This window comes from Myxine glutinosa, chromosome 2, assembly GCF_964187855.1.
Source record: "Myxine glutinosa chromosome 2, kmMyxGlut1.1, whole genome shotgun sequence".
Lineage (NCBI taxonomy): Eukaryota > Metazoa > Chordata > Myxini > Myxiniformes > Myxinidae > Myxine > Myxine glutinosa.
In genome coordinates, this window is record NC_136262.1 from 53,933,861 (window position 1) to 53,953,679 (window position 19,819).

At 43.6% G+C, this 19,819-nt stretch overlaps 1 protein-coding gene across 1 annotated transcript in view; it reads left to right on the plus strand.

The window, feature by feature from the left end:
- SNTG2 (syntrophin gamma 2) overlaps positions 1-19,819 on the plus strand; it is a 278,507-nt gene that overhangs the window by 153,631 nt on the left and 105,057 nt on the right. Inside the window, exon 16 of the mRNA XM_078772595.1 lies at positions 4,012-4,164. Within this exon, the coding sequence (XP_078628721.1) occupies positions 4,012-4,164 (153 nt within the window). The remainder of the gene's footprint in view (positions 1-4,011; positions 4,165-19,819) is intronic.

Consider the following 19,819-nt stretch of genomic DNA (forward strand, 5'->3'; position numbering starts at 1 on the left):
TGTTCCCCCTCCATCCCCTCCCTTACCTCAAATGGCCACACAGTTGACATCGCACGTGACAAAGCCGAATGCCTCAACTCTGTGTTCGCCTCAAAATCCTTAGTCCCAAACCCATCTCTCTCTGTTCCCACCTTTCCCAGTCGAACCCAAATGCTCCTGGACTCTGTGTCCTTCTCTCCTGACAAGGTGGAGGAGTTTTTGTCAAACCTCGACTCTGATTCTGCAACTGGACCAGACGGCATCAGCCCACGGGTCCTAAAATCCTGCTCTGCCGCTCTATCTCACCCTCTCTCTGTTCTTTTCACCCTATCTTTTGCTCAAGGTCATCTGCCAGCATCCTGGAAATCAGCTAACATTACCGCTTTACACAAAAAAGGTGCAAAAACAGATCCTTGCAACTACAGACCAATCAGCCTGCTCCCAATTATCAGCAAAGTCATGGAATCCATCATTGCTTCGGATATGAAATCTTTCCTCTTCTCCAATGGCTTGATCTCTGATCATCAATTTGGTTTCAGACCAGGTCACTCTACTCTGGACATGCTGCTTCTGCTGTCTCAACAATGGATGGAGGTCCTGAATGCCAAACAGGAAATCAGAGCTGTCTCCCTTGACATATCAAGGGCCTTTGATACGGTCTGGCACCCAGCTCTGCTCACCAAACTCTCCTCCTATGGTATCCATGGAAATCTCCATGCATGGCTTGCGGACTTCCTCTCTGGTCGTAGTCAACGTGTGGCCCTGAATGGATTTCTCTCATCTCCCCTTCCTGTTCAGGCTGGAGTTCCCCAAGGAAGTGTGCTGGGCCCTGTGCTTTTTCTGGTCTTTATCAATGATCTCTCTGACTCTCTGGAAAATCCTCTCTATCTCTTTGCTGATGACTCCACTCTCTGCCGCTCTATTCCTCTTCCCTCAGATAGGCAGTCTGCAGCCTCCTCACTCTCTGAAGACCTGGACAAAATCACAGACTGGTCAAACAAGTGGAACATGTCTTTCAATCCTGCCAAATCTCACTCTCTTACTATGTCTCTCCGAAAAGATCGACTGGACAACCCTCCCATCTACTTTCTCAACAATCCTCTCCAAGAAGTTCTGTCACTCAAGCTTTTGGGTCTCACTATCTGCCATGATCTTTCTTGGGAAAACCACATTTCCAAGCTGGCCTCCAAAGCCAGTCGCCGACTGGGCATCCTCCGTCGTGCGAAGTCCTTCCTCGGCACACCTGAGCTCCTCACCACATACAAGGCTTTCATCCGCAGCTCAATGGAATACTGTTCTCCCCTATGGGCTGGTGCTCCTGCCTCACACCTGGCTCGGCTTCACGCTGTTGAATCCAAAGCTTTCAAAATCATTGGAATCTCCCGCGATGAAGCTATCTCTGAGGGCCTTTCACTCACTCACCGCAGGCAGGTAGGTGGTCTTTCTGTCTTCTACCGACTCCTCTCCGGCCTTGCTCCCCCAGCTCTCTCCGTGCTCTGTCCCCCAAATATTCCTACAGGTCGCACAAGATCTGCCAGCAACCCTCTGATGGTTAAACTGCCGAAATCTCGGCTCTCTGCTCACCTTCACTCTTTCATTCCTCTTTTCTCCCGCCTGTGGAACAAACTCCCACACTCCCTTCAATCCCTCTCCTCCCTCCAGGTCTTTAAAACAGCTGTTCACCACCATCTCTTATCTTCCCCCATCCATAACCTTGATCTTTTCTACCCCCACTAATTCACCCCAGATCCACCTTGTTTGAAATTCCAACTTATTTCCTGGAAATCCTGGCAGTGTCCATATGTTTATACCTCTCCCACCCCCCCCCCCCTTCACATGCCTCCCCCCCTTCACATGCCTCCCCCCTTCACATGCCTCCCCCCCAAAGCCCTCTCCCTCCCACAGATCTCTCGATGTCTCCATGTCTCTCGGTCCCTGCTCTCAAATGTTGTGTTTGTGTCCTTCCCCCTCTCTCCCCATCTTGTCTACCGCTCCCGATGTTATTTGTTTTATGTGTCTGTTTGTCTTTCTGTGTGATTAATTTTCGCTCTTTCACGAGCCTCGATCTTGTATACAAAAAAAAAAAAAAAAAAAAAAAAAACCCATCTAACACCATCCCTACCATGAAGCATGGTGTTGGCAGCATCATGCTATGGGGATGCTTTTCAGTGGCAGGGACTGGGAGACTTGTAAGGGTGGAGGGAACAATGAATGGAGCCAAATACAGGCAAATCATTGAGGAGAACTTGTTTCAGAATGCAAAAGACCTTAGAGCTTAGACTGTGGCGAAGATTTATGTTCCAACAGAACAATGATCCCAGGCATACAGCCAAAGCAACACTCGAATGTTTTCAGAACGAGAACGTGAAAGTCCTTGAGTGGCCCAGGCAAAGCTCAGACTTGAATCCCGTTGAGAATCTGTGGAAAGACTTGAAGATTGCTGGTCACCGACATTCCCATCCAACTTGACAGAGCTTGAGCAAATCTGCAAAGAAGAATGGGAGAAACTCCCCAAATCCAGATGTGTAAAGCTTATACAGACATTCCCAAGAAGACTTGAAGCTGTAATCGCTGTTAAAGACTCTTCTACGAAGTATTGACTCATGGGGTTGTATACTTATGTAAATTAGATATTTATGTATTTAATTTTTTATTATTTTGTAAAAAAAAAAAAAAAAAATCCACTTTGACATTATGAGGTATTATGTGTAGATAGACTGCAAAAAAAATAAGTTTAATCCATTATTAATTCAGGCTGTAACACAATAAAATGGGAAAAGAGTCAAGGGGTGTGAATACTTTCTGAAGGTATTGTATGAAGTTCTGGTACTGGTGCGTTTATCATTGATGACAACATATGTAATGTAACATGGTACTGGCAGAGAGAACACGGTGCACAAAGTTTAAAACTTGACATCTTGAAAGAAGTTGAATCTGGTTTTAGTAGATTTGAGAGTCCTTGAAAGAAGATAACAATTGTAGAATTTGAAGGGTTGGTGTGAATTTGAACTGAATTGTAGAATCAACAATAAGCTCACCAAATCAAGAATGATATGACAATGTAGCGTGCATAACAATGCAAAGGCAAGGCAATGTGTTGACCAAAGTCGGAGGTATTCCAAAGGTTCCTTGTTTCCTGGCTTCTACCACCTAGGTAGGAGGGCACGCCACTGCTATCCCCAAACAACAGTTATGGGCCTCTTATGCACAAAAATCTTGTACTCATTTTGCCGAGCTAGAAAGGATGACAGGCTGAGACGACCCATCTGGTATTATTTTAGCATGGCTGGGGTTAGAAATCAGGGCACGATTCCAAGTCAACCACCCTAACCACCACTAGGCCTAAAAACCTAATAGAAAACATAATCAGGGATTTTCAGATCACAAATGCTTCCTCATGCATGGGATTTATGCTGCGTAATAGGTGTGGTCCTAGCAACCACACAACCACACAACAGAGGTTACATGAAAGCAATAAACATGTCGCCACATGCCTAAATCTATATTGTACTTACATTTTCCGTGTGCCTTTGATGAATAAGTGCTTCACAATGCAATGGCCTGTTTCTTCTGAATGGCGATCGTAATTCACTGATGGGTCAAAACATCGATCATGGAACTGGCTGTGCGGTAACGCAGCTTTACAAACGCCGCCAGCCGGTAACCCATAGTAGGAATATAATGAGCTGAGGGCCTCGGTCACTGGGGATTTTCAAAATGATGTAGTTCTTCCAGGCAAGGATGTGCAAACAGCCTTCTGCCCAAATCTTGACAACAGCTTGCATCAGCTTCTTCAGCCATGCCTGTAATAGTGCACCAACACTGTAGATAATGAGACAGACTTGTTAAAAAAAACAAAAAAAAACTTTCAGCTTGACTTCTGTGCGATCAAAGTCTTTTCTTATCTTATTTTTTTAAATGTCTTACAAACACTCTCCTGCTTTCACAAAGCAAAGTTTCTTGTAAGTTAACTTGACATGGCACTGGTGCGGTTTGTGGCACCAATGGAAATCTGTTATCTCCTCTCTCCAGGCTGCCGAATTGCATGAAGAGCGAGAGTTCAGCTTCAGTCTGCTCATCGGGCCTGGTCGATCTCGTCGCTTTGCCGTAGAGCACGCCTCAGAAATGAGCATGTGGGAAAAGGCCTTTCAAATGGCTGGCTTCCTGGAGGTACAAAGGATAGGGGTACGTAGATATTACTGACATCTGTTTTGTATGGTTACTTGAAAACAATCAATTTCCATTTGTGGTGACTATATAAAAACTGCAAAGTACATTTATCAAAAGTGGTAACAAAATGTAATGAAATTAATTTTTTTTAAATTGACTCATTTGCTGCTTCCATCAGTTACTCAGATGACCACCGCCTTCGCCTCCACCCTGCCCACCCCTTGCTGCTTTGCACCACGTTGGCCGTAGATATTGAAAATTTTAATTTATTTGGAGTCCTAGTCCGAAGACCTATTCGTATTGAAAAGGACCTGCTTTAGGAGACTACAATGATTACACAAGGATAAATTACAAAATTTACACATGGAGATGCCATTTGACCCATCACGCATGTGTTATGTCCCAATCCCATAATTTATTATATTAATTCCATTAACTACATCCTTGTACAACACACCTACCTTCACTCGTACATTCCATTAACAACCCTTTACCAACTCATGTTTGAAAGATAGAATAGTATTTTTCCATGAACATGTTTTGAAACAGGACAGGTGTGGCTCAACACCACTTTTTCAGGATGTTGTGCTCCACAGCGTAGCACATGATTTCTGGCATGTCACTACAAACATGGCAACGGCAGTTTTGCCACCACATAACCAGAAAATGCAGAGGTCATCAAAACACAACTCTACTCTCCTGTCAACTTGAGAAGCTCTGAACAATTCAGTAAATTAAAAATTTTTTTTTAATGAGATGAGCACCTGGAAACCCCAAAGTTCGCTAGTGACCCCCGTTCGCCAGCGTTTGCTCCAGACCTCCGAGCAGCTCGGCTCCTTCTCCGACCTCACTTGCTCCGCCTGCTTTTCCTCTTCTTCTTCCTCTGGTTCCCGATCCGGTTTCCGGTTACTTTTAAAACACTAACTTTTTTTACTTTTTGAAAACAGGTATCTCTATTTCACTTAAACGATAACAATAATAGTACATGCAACCAAAAATGTTTACAGTGGATGAGAACCACAACAACGGAAGTGACGAATCCATAACAATGATGATGATTCAATGGTCCTTGCAGCTTAAGGCATGGATTTGGAATTTGGGTTGGCCTTTTTCATGTTTACATCCGAACCCATGGCTCATGATACTAGGAGCGCAGGCACAATTCCTATTTGAATCGTCCATTGCTTATTCATGTCCTTGGAATTCACATGAAAGTATAATGATGTCTACTAATGACTTGAGGTTGAAGATGCTGTATTGTAGAAGAAGAGGCCCAAACAACATCCCCAAAGCAAGCGGCAAGAAGAAGGCTAAATGGCTGTCAGAAGAGGCAATAAACATTGCAGACAGAAGAGAGATGAAAAATGAAGGCACGTCAAGAGAGGACATTAAGTGGCTGAATGCGGACTTCCAATGACCAAATGGGAAATATAAACATAGATATTTCAAAGAAGTGCGCAGAGAGAAAGAAAGTGACAAGAGAGCAGGAAATCAAGAGATCTTTCTAAATAGATCAGAGGGATCACAGAAAAGTTTAGGTCCTTACGAGTAGAACATGGAAAGATCAGACAGAAGAAATGGAAGGACGATACTGAAACTCTATACAAATAAGAGAGCAATATAATGGCAACCTTCAAATAAAGAAATGATCAATAACCAATAGTGATAGAGTGTGAGGTACATAGAGCCCTGAAAGAGCTAGTAAATGGAAAAACACCAGGTGCAGATGAAATTCCAATATAACCCTTTTCGGTAGTTAGGGAGGAGGCAATCAAAATTTTAACAGCTACCGGTGCACTGATCTGGAGGCAAGATTGTATGGCCTAAAATGTGGAAGCAGTCAGTCTACATAACATTTTCAAGGAAAGGGGATCCAAGAGAATGGTCAAATAACTGAACGATTGCCTTGATTTCACCTGATAGCAAGTTATTACTAGAGATCATTCAACACAGAATAGAAGACTTCATTAAGCGAGAAATTCCCATTGAGCAAGCAGGTTTGAGAAGCGGAATAGGTACGAGAGATGAAGTCGCAAATCTGAGATGGATCATGCAAAAGGCAAGGGAATATCAAAGGAAGGTGCATCTCTTTTATCAATTTTAGCAAAGACTTCGATTGTATTGGTCATAAAATGATGGGGATTATGCTGAGAGAATGGGGGTGACATTAGTCCAAAATTGGAGCACCTGATATGACTGACAAAAGGCTCATATATTAAACACGAAGCTACAATAAGGACAGAGTGTGGAGAAACGGAATTTGTTTAGAATTGAAAAAGGGGTAAAATGGGGATTCATTCTCTCCTCCAACTTGTTCCATCTGAATAGTGAGTACATCATGAGGAAATCAAACTTGGATGACGTCGAGGTTGGAGTCAAGATTGGAGGAAGATGTATCAACAACCCAAGAGGTAGACTGACGATAAAATTCCGTTAGCAGAAAGTAAAGAGGACTTGCTGCATACAGTGAAGAAGGAAAGTGAAAAAGCTGATCTTTATTTAATCTTATAAATAATAAAGTCTTGTCAGCTGAGAACATCGATGTGTTCAGATTGGGAGACGATCACATGGAAATGGTGGAAACTTTCATCTTCCTGGGTTCAAAGATTAGAGTGAGTGGAGAATGTGGAAGAGAAATTAATAGACGGTTAGCGTTTGGGAGAACAGCAATTGACAAGGATCTGGAAAGACAAAGATGTGACAAAACAAAGCAAGTGGAGGCTGGTGATGCTCTGGTATTTCCTGTTACAATGTATGGATGTGCGTCATGGACAGTGAAAAATAGATAAAGGAAGAAGATTTACAGTTTTGAAATGTGGTGATGGAGACAAATGTTAAAAATTTCACAAGAAGAATAAACAAATCGGTGCTTTAAGAAATTAGACCACCGTGTGCATTCGGAGTACTGATGCAAAAACAGAAACTGTCATACTTTGGACACATCATGCATGCAGAAAAGGAAAGTCTGGAGAAGTGAACCATGCTGGGTATGGTTGAGGGAAGAAGAGGAAGAGGTAGACCCTGTATGTGCTGGAAGGATGGGGTAAAGGCTTCAACCATGCTGGGTATGGTTGAGGGAAGAAGAGGAAGAGGTAGACCCTGTATGTGCTGGAAGGATGGGGTAAAGGCTTCAACCATGCTGGGTATGGTTGAGGGAAGAAGAGGAAGAGGTAGACCCTGTATGTGCTGGATGGATGGGGTAAAGGCTTCAACCAAGCTGGGTATGGTAGAGCGAAGAAGAGGAAGAGGTAGACCCTGTATGTGCTCGATGGATGGGGTAAAGGCTTCAACCAAGCTGGGTATGGTTGAGGTAAGAAGAGGAAGAGGTAGACCCTGTATGTGCTCGATGGATGGGGTAAAGGCTTCAACCATGCTGTCACTGCCAGAGCTTCAGGAAGCAGCGCAGGATTGGGATCTTTGGAGAAATCTGATCAGATATGTCACCAAAAGTCAGCCTGCATGACTTTCCAGAAATGGATAACTGAATTACTAATGACATTGTCCTGCATGTGATTTACATACAAGCTCCTCCATGAGAACAAAGGAAAAAAAACGGTGTCAGCTCACAATGGCCTACTCTTTTCAAAAGGTATCATGTGGATCTTTAACATTCACCACCGAATGCTAGTAGATGAGACAACTGGCTTGACATTCCCTCTGGAGGACAATGTACTCATGCCCTATTCCTGCGGGACACCAGGATGACTATACAGTTTGGTTGTGAATCGGGCTGCGACAAGACAGCTCAAAGGTGAGTGCGCTACCTCTGAGCTATCCTGTCAGCCGCATCATTGTGCGTAATGGCTCCGAATGAGAAATCGCAGAGTGTGGATAATATAGTGTCCTTTGGAGTTCGTTGAATTAATTCCTGTTTGATTATGTGCAATGAGCTATTCACAGAACCCTTTTTTTCCATTCAGAAATGTGTTTGGCTGCAAGGTGTTTTGTATTTGTTTTTGTATTTGTTTTTGTATTTCGTTTTCAGTTTTCTTTGTGGGTGGGGAAATATCACGTCGCGAAAACCCCTTGGGGAGTGGGATATTGTTTTGCAATAACATTAATATTATGCTATTATCATTTGTGTTGTTATTACTTTTGTTATTATTTTTGAAACGGCCTTGGAAAAACGACATGATAACCTTAACACAGTGAGGAATTAAAGCCTGTGGGGAGGAGGTATAGTGGCCTTGTAAAAACGTTCAGCACTAAGTTGTTTCATAAGTTATTTATACACTTTGACATAGCATTATATGTCGTGTGACCTGTGAATGAACACAACCAGGGCTTCCTCCCTTTTGGTTGTTATCTCCATTTGCGGTGTAAAGCTGTTTGTACACGTTAACACGGCATTTCTCCAAGGAGGAAAAAACCTTTGGGGAGGTGGGATATTATTAGTGTTAATATTGTTTTGTTATAACATTAATATTATGCTATTGTTTTCAATGTTGTTATTACTTTTGTTATTATAAGTGGCTTTGGAAAACAATGCAAAAAAAAACGCCTTGGAAAAACTCCATGGAAGCGGCGGGAAGGTCATGTTATTAAACCTTGTGGGGTATATAGACGAGGTCGATCTTCGCTCAGGTGCATTCATCGATAATCAGATTGCCGAATGCATGTCCAGATTCCTCAAAATTTCTTTCAGTTTAGTGTTAAACAGCATTAACGATTGTTTAAAAAGGTAATAGTATACATGTTTGTGGTTTATATATACCTCCGCCACTAAAGGTGGATGGAGGTTATGGTTTCACCCCGATTTGTGTGTTATGACAAAAATTTAAAATTTCGTCATATCTTGGTCTGTCTCGTTTGTATGTATGTTTGTTTGTATGTATGTTTGTTTGTCTGTGAGTGCAATAACTTGCAAACGCTTTCAGCTATCATCGTCAAACTTTACCAGAGGATTCCAAAGGACAAAAGTGAGGCTGTCAATGCTTTGATACACGACTTCTTTCCTATTCCATCTGCAGGCGCTGCATGCCATCATCGCCAAACACCAAAAGGGCCCAGCAATAACGCATGTCATAGGGAGTACTCGGCTTTCACTCGGTTTGGTTTCTTGTTTTCTTTCTTGTTTGTTTGTTTGTCTGGGCGATATCTCAGCCATCCTTTGAGCTAGGAAGCTGATATTTGGGCACAATAATGAGCACCAATAATGGCCAATAATGGCAAAAAGACCTATTTTTTATTTTTTGATTAATTAATTAATTGATTAATTACTTAATTATTATCGATTTATTAAGTACTTATTTATTTTCTTTCTCATCTGGGCAATATCTCAGGCACCTTTTGAGTTAGTAAGCTGATATTTGGAAACGGCAATGACCAAGTGATTTGGCTGTAAAGGCTATTTTTGATTTATTGATGAATCAATTAGTTATTTGATTTTCTGATTACTTAATTATTTTATTTATTAATTAATTTCAAAAAGGTTACATTTTCGGATGAAACAGTGGTGGTTTAGGTATGCTATTAGAACTGCCTTTAGAGGCCGTTTTTCCACGCAAAGCGGGGGTTGGCCTTTTTTGGGGCACCGTGGTCCCTTTTTTTAAGCAATGTTTTATGGCCAGATGCCCTTCCTGCCGCCAACCCCGTTAGTCACCTCTTGCGACACACAGGGAATTACCAGTGAACGTGTATTCAATTTGCTGACCTCAGAAGGATGACAGGCTGAGTTAACCCCCCTGGCATTAATTCAGCGATTGACAGAGATTCAAACCCAGGATCCTAGGATCCCAAACTGGCACCCTAACTGCTAAGCCAACACCAGGCTTTTAGGTGTGCAATTCGTCAATTCACTAATAAATTAATTATATTATTATTATTATTTATTTATTTTAATTACACAATTAATCAATTAATCAATCAATAAATTGATTCTCTCGATTTTTGTCATATCTGTCAGCCCGCCTAACGTCATTTCTTGTTTTATGTTTGTCTGTGAGTGCAATAACTCGCAAACACTTTCAGCCATCTTCGTCAAACTTTACCAGAGGATTCCGAAGGAAATCAGTGAGACTGTCAATGTTATTTGACTATATATGTCAAAGGTCAAGGTGACAGTGACATGATTTGCATAAATCAGATACAACCAAAAGTGTTTGCGCTATGTGACATCAACCTTGACACAAATTAGTTGAAAAACATGAACTAAAAATGGATCATGGGAAATACACTACCTGACCAAAAGTATGCGGACACCCCTTCTAATTAGTGGATTCGGCTATTTCAGCCACACCCATTTCTGACAGGTACATATTGTTCGGTACTCCAGGGGTTCAAGGTGCACACATCAAGGTGCACGCACGTGCCGAAGAACCGCGCGATCGAACCCTCACTTTCCCACACCTAATGGGTGCCGAGCGGATTTGCACGGTGTGGAAAGCGGCGTTACCCCACAGGATTTATGGACCTGAGTCTAGCCAAATTTGGTCCCGGATGATGCTAGACCAATGGAGAAAAGACGTACCGAACAGGTTGGAAAGTAAGAACAAAATGTACAGCCTTTTATTTAGAAGGCACAGAGAAACAGTGACGAAGATTCACCTTAACAATTCTTACCTATCATAATAAACACCACTGGTGCCTTCACACTCTGACACACACACACACACTCAGGGAATAACACTCTGGTTAAGGGCGAACTGATGTACGTGCTGGGATTCCTCGCAATTGGCCACGGGGTCTGGTGTGCGCGGCTCGCAGTTCGATGAGGTCAGGTCCGCAGGACGAACCACCGCCTCGAAGTTGGCACGGACTAACTTAGCACAGGTAGATGAACTTCAGCGCAGGTGAGTCGTGTAGAAATGCCAACGCTTGCAGGTCAGCCGGATGGCGCAAAAGATCGGCAAAGAGCGATGGGTGTCGGGCGTCGAACAAAGGCCAAAACACGTGTCGTCTGGTGGAGCCAAAACAAGAGAGTCCAGAGCAGGGTGTCGTCCATGTGGCGAAATCCACAACAAGAGTTCAGAACAGGGGGTCGTAGCGCAGCAAAATCCCAAGGTCAAGAGCACTATCCTTGTGTGCGCGGCGTAATAACAAGAGAGGTCCCCTCGTGGGCACAATGGAAAAGCAAGAGAATGATAATGCGCTGCGCGTGGGCCATTATCAGAACTGCCCACAACCTTCAAAATGTTCCAGAGCCTCCCATTGGCTGAGGCTTGTCGCATCATGGCGACGGGTTCCCGGCTCGCCATTGGTCACGCGGGTCGTGCTTTTGGCCACGCCTTTCTGCACATTAGTAATGGCTTCTCCCTGCCACGAAGGCTTGACATCCTGCCTAACTCAACACATATTTGGTCTTTATTACTACACAATGGGAAAGGGCTAATCTTTACATTCAATAAGACATAACTGACTAATGCAGGCTACATGTTGTCGTGCAATTGACTATCGGGGCTCTGCCTTTATGGCACAACCACAACAATGTAATCAAGCACAGACCCATGCAATCTCAATAGACAAACATTGGCAGTAGAATGGGCCGTACTGAAGAGCTCAGTGACTTTCAACGTGGCACCATCATAGGATGCTACCTTTCCAACAAGTCAGTTCATCAAATTTCTGCCCTGCTAGAGCTGCCCCGGTCAACTGTAAGTGGTGTTATTGTGAAGTAGAAACGTCTAGGAGCAACAACAGCTCAGCCGCAAAGTGGTTGGCCACAAGCTCACAGAACGGGACGGCCGACTGCTGAAGCACGTAGCGCGTAAAAATCGTCTGTCCTCGGTTGCAACACTCACTATCGAGTTCCAAACTGCCTCTAGAAGCAACGTCAGCACAACAACTGTTCGTCGGGAGCTTCATGAAATGGATTTCCATGGCCGAGCAGCCACACACAAGCCTAAGATCACCATGCGCAATGCCAAGCGTCGGCTGGAATGCTGTAAAGCTCGCCGCCATTGGACTCTGGAAGAGTGGAAACACATTCTCTGGAGTGATGAATCGCGCTTCACCATCTGGCAGTCCAACGGACAAATCTGGGTTTTGGCGGATGCCAGTAGAACGCCACCTGCCCGAATACATAGTGCCAACTGTAAAGTTTGGTGGAGGAGGAATAATGGTCTGGGGCTGTTTTTCATTGTTTGGGCTTGGCCCCTTCGATCGAGTGAAGGGAAATCTTAACGCTACAGCATACAATGACATTCTTGTCGATTGTGTGCTTCCAACTTTGTGGCAACAGTTTGCGGAAGGCCCTTTCCTATTTCAGCATGACAATGCCCCCATGCACAAAGCGAGGTCCATACAGAAATGGTTTGTCGAGATCGGTGTGGAAGAACTTGACTGGCCTGCACAGAGCCCCAACCTCAACCCCATAGATCACCTTTGGGATGAATTGGAATGCTGACTGTAAGCCAGGCCTAATTTCGCAACATTAGCACCCGACCTCACTAACCCTCTTGTGGCTGAATGGAAGCAAATCCCTGCAGCAATGTTCCAACAGCCAGTGGAAAGCCTTACCAGAAGAGTGGAGGCTGTTATAGCAGCAAAGGGGGAATCAACTCCATATTTATGCCCATGATTTTGGAATGAGATGTGTGATGTTCGGGTGTCCACATACTTTTGGTCATGTAGTGTATATCATCAAAATGACCATGCTCAAAAGTCAAGGTTCTCTCGATTTTTGTCATACTTGTCAGGGTACCGCCTGACGCCTCTTGTTTGTTACTTGCAAAATCGAAGATTTTTCAAGTACTGTATATTGGTTGGTCTTGTGTGTTATTGTCTGTCTGTCTGTCTATGAATGACCTACAGGTCACAATTTTCAACCGATCTTCACAAGACTTTACCAGATAGTAGAGTTGGTCAAAAGGAGGAAGCCTATTGATTTTCAGGTAGAAGGTCAAAGTTCATCTTGAGGTCAAATTCCTAAAATTGTCATTTTTCATCCGATTGACTAGAAAGTTGAACAGCTCTTTCATATTGAGTCACTAATTTGGGAAACTATTTTTGAGGTCAAAATGTCAAAGGTCAACTGAAAGTCAAACTTTCATATTCATCAATTTTCATCTGAAAAATCATCAATTTCATCCGATTGACTTGAGAATTAAACAGTAATTGCAGAGTGCCTCACTAATTTAGGAAACCAACTATTTTTAAGGTCAAAAGTCCAAGATCAACTCAAGATCAAACTTCTAATATCATCAATTTATATCTGAAAAATCATGAATTTTAATCCGATTGACCAGAGCTTTGATTTCGATCGTCAATTTTAATCTTAATGAAATGGACAATTTGATGTATCCATGGTAACATTTTATTTTGGGGAATGGTGGATTTTGCAAGTATTGTGCTTTGCATGACATCTTTCTTGTTACTTGCAAAATCGAAGATTTTTCAAGTATATTGGTCGGTTGCGTTTGTTACTTGGCAAAAAAGAAATTTTTCGACCAGTATGTTGAGTCACTCCGGTTTGTGTGTGTGTTTGTTTGTCTGTCTGATCACTTACACTTGCCTAGAGGTCACAATTTTAAACCGATCTTCATGAAACCTCACCGAATGTTAGAGTTTGTGGTCCGACAAAATCCTATATTTTCTGAGGTCAAAAGGTCAACATAGGCCAAAGGTCAACCACTCTTCAAATTTATAAAATCCTTAAAAGTTCATCCGATTGACTTGAAATTTGAATGGGATTTTCATATCAGCAAACTGAATTCAACCACCAACTATTTTTGAGATCAACATAGGCCAAAATGTCAATATAGGCCTAAGGTCAACCACTTTTTTTAAATTTCTAAAATCCTCAAGTTTCATCTGATTGACTTGAAATTTGAATAGGATTTGCATATCAGCTTACTGAAACCAACAACTAACTATTTTTGAGGTCAACATAGGCCAAAAGGTCAACATAGGCCAAATTTCTAAATTTGTCAATATTCATCCAATTAACTTAAAATTTGAAGACGATTTGCATATCAGGTCACTGAATTCAACCACCAATTGTTTTTGGGTTCAAAAGGATGCTCTACTGAGTGCCATTCTACTTTGTTCTCTTTTGCAAAGTGTCGCCCTATGAGTGATTTTTCATTATTACTTGCTGGAATAGATTCCGGCAAGTATGTTGGTTGGTTGGTTTGTCTGTCTGTTTGTCTGTCTGTTTGTGTGCAGTACTACGTCTACATCGTTGCACATAGCATCGCCATACTTTACACACATATTTGCCTTGCCCTGGAATAGACTGTGCCCAATTTCTAACTCTCTAGGCCCAAGGTCAAGCTCAAGGTCACGCAAAACGTGAAAATCGTGACCGCAGCGTAAAGCCAGGGCGAGGCGGAGTGGTGATACAGCGGAAAGATTCGACGGTTTAAATGAAGCTGCGATGAGGCGGATTTTCATTGGGACCTTCATCCTGATTTCGTTACCTCCGCCACCAAAGGTGGATGGAGGTTATGTTTTCACCCCTGTCTGTTTGTCCGTTTGTGACTTGCCGGAATAGATTCCGGCAAGTATGTTGGTTGGTTGGTTTGTAACTTGCCGGAATAGATTTGCCGGAATAGATTTTGGGTGGTGAGGGGGCTTGAAGCCAGATTTTAATCTTACAGCCGCCATGTTGGTGCTCGCCGTCACTGCGATGCGAAGCGAAAGACGCCTCAGAGCTGTCACATTCACAATCGCTATGTCGTATATACTCCCGATTCGTGTTTCCTTCATTGTAAAAACTACCAAGTCAACAGTTAAAAGGATTTTGAGCCGATAGGTGTTACGGCCTTGGCAAGATCGATGGAGACAGCGATCTGTTAGCTTATACACCACCCAAATAGCTATGTGGAATTCTCTCATGTAGAGATTAAACACACGTCGTTTGAACTTTGGCAGAGGTCGTTATTTACTTTTAATGATGTTTGTATATGAATCAAAAAGAAGATAATTGGTTTTGGGTCCTCCTTTCCGCATATCTTGTGGGAGAGACGACCGTGATTGTGGGGAGTGGGTTGGCATTCTCTCAAGCAGGGCTTCAACCCATGTCCTTATGTCTTATTATTTTGATCCAAAATCGCCAATAAAAAAGTACATTCCGGCAAGTCCTCGGTCTCTGACCGATTTTTCATTACTTGCCAGAAAGAAGTCCGGCAAGTATGTTGGTTGGTTGGTTTGTCTGTCTGTTTGTCTGTCTGTCTGTTTGTGCACAGTACTACGTCTACACCGTTGCACATAGCATCGCCGTACTTTACACACATATTTGTCTTGCCCTGGAATAGACTGTGCCCAATTTTTAACTCTCGAGACCCAAGGCCTCCATTATGACGTCATAATTCGATAATTGGACAAGTACAAAACTTCATCCAATCAAGATGCAATTTCTTGAGCGCCATGTCGGCATAAACTGGGGGAGAAAAAAATAATGATGATGACGTCATCGGTCACGTGGTTCGGCCGCCATCTTGGAAAAATCAAAAACCTTTGGACCTCGATATCTCCAAAAGTGCTGAATCTTACTATAATTCACCAAATGTCTGTCTGTCTGTCTGCCCGTCCGAAGGTACCGTAAAAACTGCTGAACCGATCGCAACGATATTTTGGGTGGGTAATCCTGGGATAGGCTATTTAGTTGTCCCCCGTCGCACCGCGGAGTGAAAGGGGGGTATGATTTTCCCCTCGGTCTGTGTGTCCGTCTGTCCGTCCGTGCGTGCGTGCATGCGTGCGGGCGGGCGTGCGTGCGTGCATAAGCGAAGGACCGCATTCGAATTTGGTGTGTGGGTGCAACCCACGTCAAAATCCAAGATGGCCGCCGCCATGTATGTCTGATGCCATGTATGTCTGAACCTTGTGAGCGGAATATCTTGAAAAATAAGCGAAGTACCAACTTCTAATCTGGTGTGTGGGTGTATCTAGGCATAAGGAATAACACTATTGAAAATTGGGTCGCCACGTTAAAATCCAAGATGGCCGCCGCCATGTATGTCTGAACCTTGTGAGCGGAATATCTTGAAAAATAAGCGAAGTACCAACTTCTAATCTGGTATGTGGGTGTATCTAGGCATAAGGAAGAACGTTATTGAAAATTGGGTCGCCACGTCAAAATCCAAGATGGCCGCCTCCATGTATGTCTGAACCTTGTGAGCGAAATATCATATCATAGCATGTTTTCTGTGTCTTCCACTTTGTCAACTCGCATCACTTCCCTGACGGGGGACCTAGGCTTAACGCTTGTTTTCCCAATTTCAGCTTTGGTCTCCAGCATTCTCAGGTTTGGACTCCCGCATAACATTCACATTCGCATAACGTTTATTGTGACGATGTTTTCATTGTGACGATGTTGTTTTCCCGGGTGCCGCACAAACGGCTGCACCGATCGTTGCACGGCTGCACCGATCGGACTCGGTGACCTCGGACAAAGACCTTTTATAAGGACACGGGCTGAATCCCTGCTTGAGAGAATTCCAACCCCCTCCCCGCCATCACGGCCGTCTCTCCAACTTACAAGCCCATGAGATATGCGGAAAGCACGACCCAAAACCAATATGAACATCATTAAACATCATTCGTATATAAACATCATTAAAAGTAAATAATGACCTCGGCCAAAGTTCAAACGACGTTTAATCTCTACATGAGAGAATTCAACATATCTATTTAGGTGGTGTATACGCTAAGTAACACCTATCAGCATAATCTAGGAATAAATTAGTTTAGAAAACAAATAATGATGACGTCATCGGTCACGTGGTTCGGCCGCCATCTATCTATAATTCCAGTAATCTCTGTGTGTATGTTTGTATGTTTGTATGTTTGTATGTTTGTATGTTTGTCTGTGACCGCTGTTTCTCGACAACCACGGGTCCGATATACTTGAAACTTGCCAGGTATATTGCTGGGGACCTGAGGATGTGCCTTTTCAAGGTTTCATATTAATCGGACAAGTAGTTACCGAGCTATGGCGATTTCTTTACCAAACTCCGCAAGCCGTTCGCTTTGGACCAAACCATTTCATGTAAATAGAGGGGGGGGATTGTCACCGTACTCGCAAGCCGTTCGCTTTGGACCAAACCATTTCATGTAAATAGAGGGGGGGGGATTGTCACCGTACTCGCAAGCCGTTCGCTTTGGACCAAACCATTTCATGTAAATAGAGGGGGGGGATTGTCACCGTACTCGCAAGCCGTTCGCTTTGGACCAAACCATTTCATGTAAATAGAGGGGGGGGATATAATTTTAGATATATATATAGTACGGGCATGCCCTAGTATTTTTAATTCTGGCAAGTCCTCGGTCTCTGACCGATTTCTCGTTTATTTGTCTGTCTGTTTGTTTGTGAACAGAATATCTCAAAAAGTTGTGGACAGACTCAAACAAAATTTGGTGGAGAGGTTGGTTATTTCGCAATGTGAAAATGGTTAGATTTTGGTGAGGATCTGGTTCCGGATCTCGATCTGAGAAATTTTATGTGATTCTTCACCATTCAGTGACAGGGCCAAAAACGACATATAACATGATATTTCAAAAAGAAAGTTGTTGACGACTTATGACAAAACGAGGTGGATGAGTTAGGTAAGTTGGGTAAGAACAAGCCAATTAGATTTTGATTCAGGTCTGGATCCAGATCCGACATAACAGTGGGATACGAAACGTAAACTGTTCAGCCTGGCAGAGGGTATGCTCTCTACTGAGTGCCATTCTAGGTTTATTTTACTCAAGGCAGCTATCACACCATGGCACCATAGCAAAATTCTAAAATTCCTGCCCTAACTACTGCTGGGAGAGGGGTGGCAAACCGCCCGGCATGACCCCAGGCCAAGAAACTGCTTCGGCAAAAGCAACACTCTACAACACAGAGTATGTTACATCGGATTGGGAAAATACCAAGAACAGACTGTCGTATGCTCGCGAAATTATTTATTGTCAGCCTGACAGATGGCAGAAATCCACAGCCATCGACATTTCTCCGTCTGCTCTCTTGTCTGATGACTTTGGTGCATCTTAACTTTTAAAATCCTGAATAATTTTATGCTGTTCTCTCCCACATCATGATGTCACCTTGTTCCACAACCATACATGGCACAGAATGCAGGCATTTTATGATTAATTTTGGTAAAACAAAACTGTACATTGAAGGCAGACAGATCATGGGGATACAGCTGTGACTACGTACAACCTGGTACACCGGAGTGGGTAGTGCGCGAGGCAATTGTCCCAACCCATGCCTTTTGCCAGGAGTGGGTGGGGGGTGGGGGGGGCGGGGGGAGGGGGTGCAGAAAGTGCCTTATCAAGTGGATGCCCAAAAAGGTTTGACGACATTGATAAACACACACAAACACACACATGGAGGACTGCCAATAATTTTGTCCTCACAAGTCTTTGAGAACTTTTTAGAAGCAGACTTTTAAATTTCCTCAAAAGGATTTACTGATTCCAATTTGTCCTTTAATTAGTCAATTGTCGCTGCGTTAAAACACTACCCATAATATCATGGCAGTTGATGACGCTACCTGATAAGCCTATACCTGCCATAGAGCTAGGTACAATGCGCTAGGATAGCGATGCTGTGCAGTTCTACTACCACTAAGATGGGACTTTTGAATGACGTATGAATGCTAATGAGGCCAAGCACTGGGTCTGGTTTTCAGTGACGCACTTCTCCTAATGGGTACTTTTAACGCGCCATTGCCAGCATGAAATCTGTAGGTCATATCATCTTCCAAACAAAATTTTCAGCATTTAAATGAGAGTGGCAAATTGGTTAACCATAATTGTTCTCTTCCGAGACGCAAATCGGTCTCACAAAAATATAGAATATAATACATTAAATATTGTCGTGTCCCCAGGATTAACATCCCTGGGTGACGGATGGCCAACCGAGCTTTAACTCCTAGGCGTTCACCCAAACTATGGCGGTGCCTTTTACATGCGCGGGGGTGAAGGGTGGCAAGGCTTACCTGCACTGGTTTCACTTGGCCGTCCTCAAACCCACGGCAGATAAACAAGACAGACAAGAAATGGAAAAGGGAACAAATAAAGGCTTAATTAAAATCAATGCAACATGATAAAAAGGTAACACTAAATTCTTAAATTGAGACATCTCCAGTCAGACTTAAATACAGACACAGGGAGAAATAAACAAAAGCAAAAATAAATGTGGTGCTTAGCGGTTGTTTGTACTCAGCTCTGGTCCCCTCAAGTGGCCCTCGAACGCTGTCGGCCATTGGACGGTCCCCGAGTCCTTGTGCGGGAAACACACAATGGCGCGAACTCGGGCCACAGCCAGCTGCCCGCGCGAGGCAGCCAAAGCTCTCCTGAGTTGCCAAAGCTCTCCAAGCTCTCAAAGAGGCAGCCTCCTCCTCCACTGTGTCACGCTCCACAAAGCGCCGAGGTCGCTCAGGCGCACACGGCACAGAGCACAGCCATCACAAAGCCAGCACCACCGGGATCAGAGAGAAGGGTGGGTCCGCCTTCCACCACAGCCAGGAACACAGAGAGAGAGAGAGAGCACGAATGTGACCGCCTGCGACCAAGCCCAGAACAAGAGAGAGAAAGATGGTGGTCGCTTCACCTTTTTGCTCCTCGTTCTGGAATGTTCTATGATGACGTCACACGCGTGCCAATCAACGAGTGCCATCGCATCATTCTATGGCCATGACCAATCATCACCTTTCGTTGTAGGGCCTCACGGCCCTTCTTGCCACCTCTTGAGATGACTCGGCTTGTGGCGTCAGTGGTAGTGTTCGGCTCTGGTCGG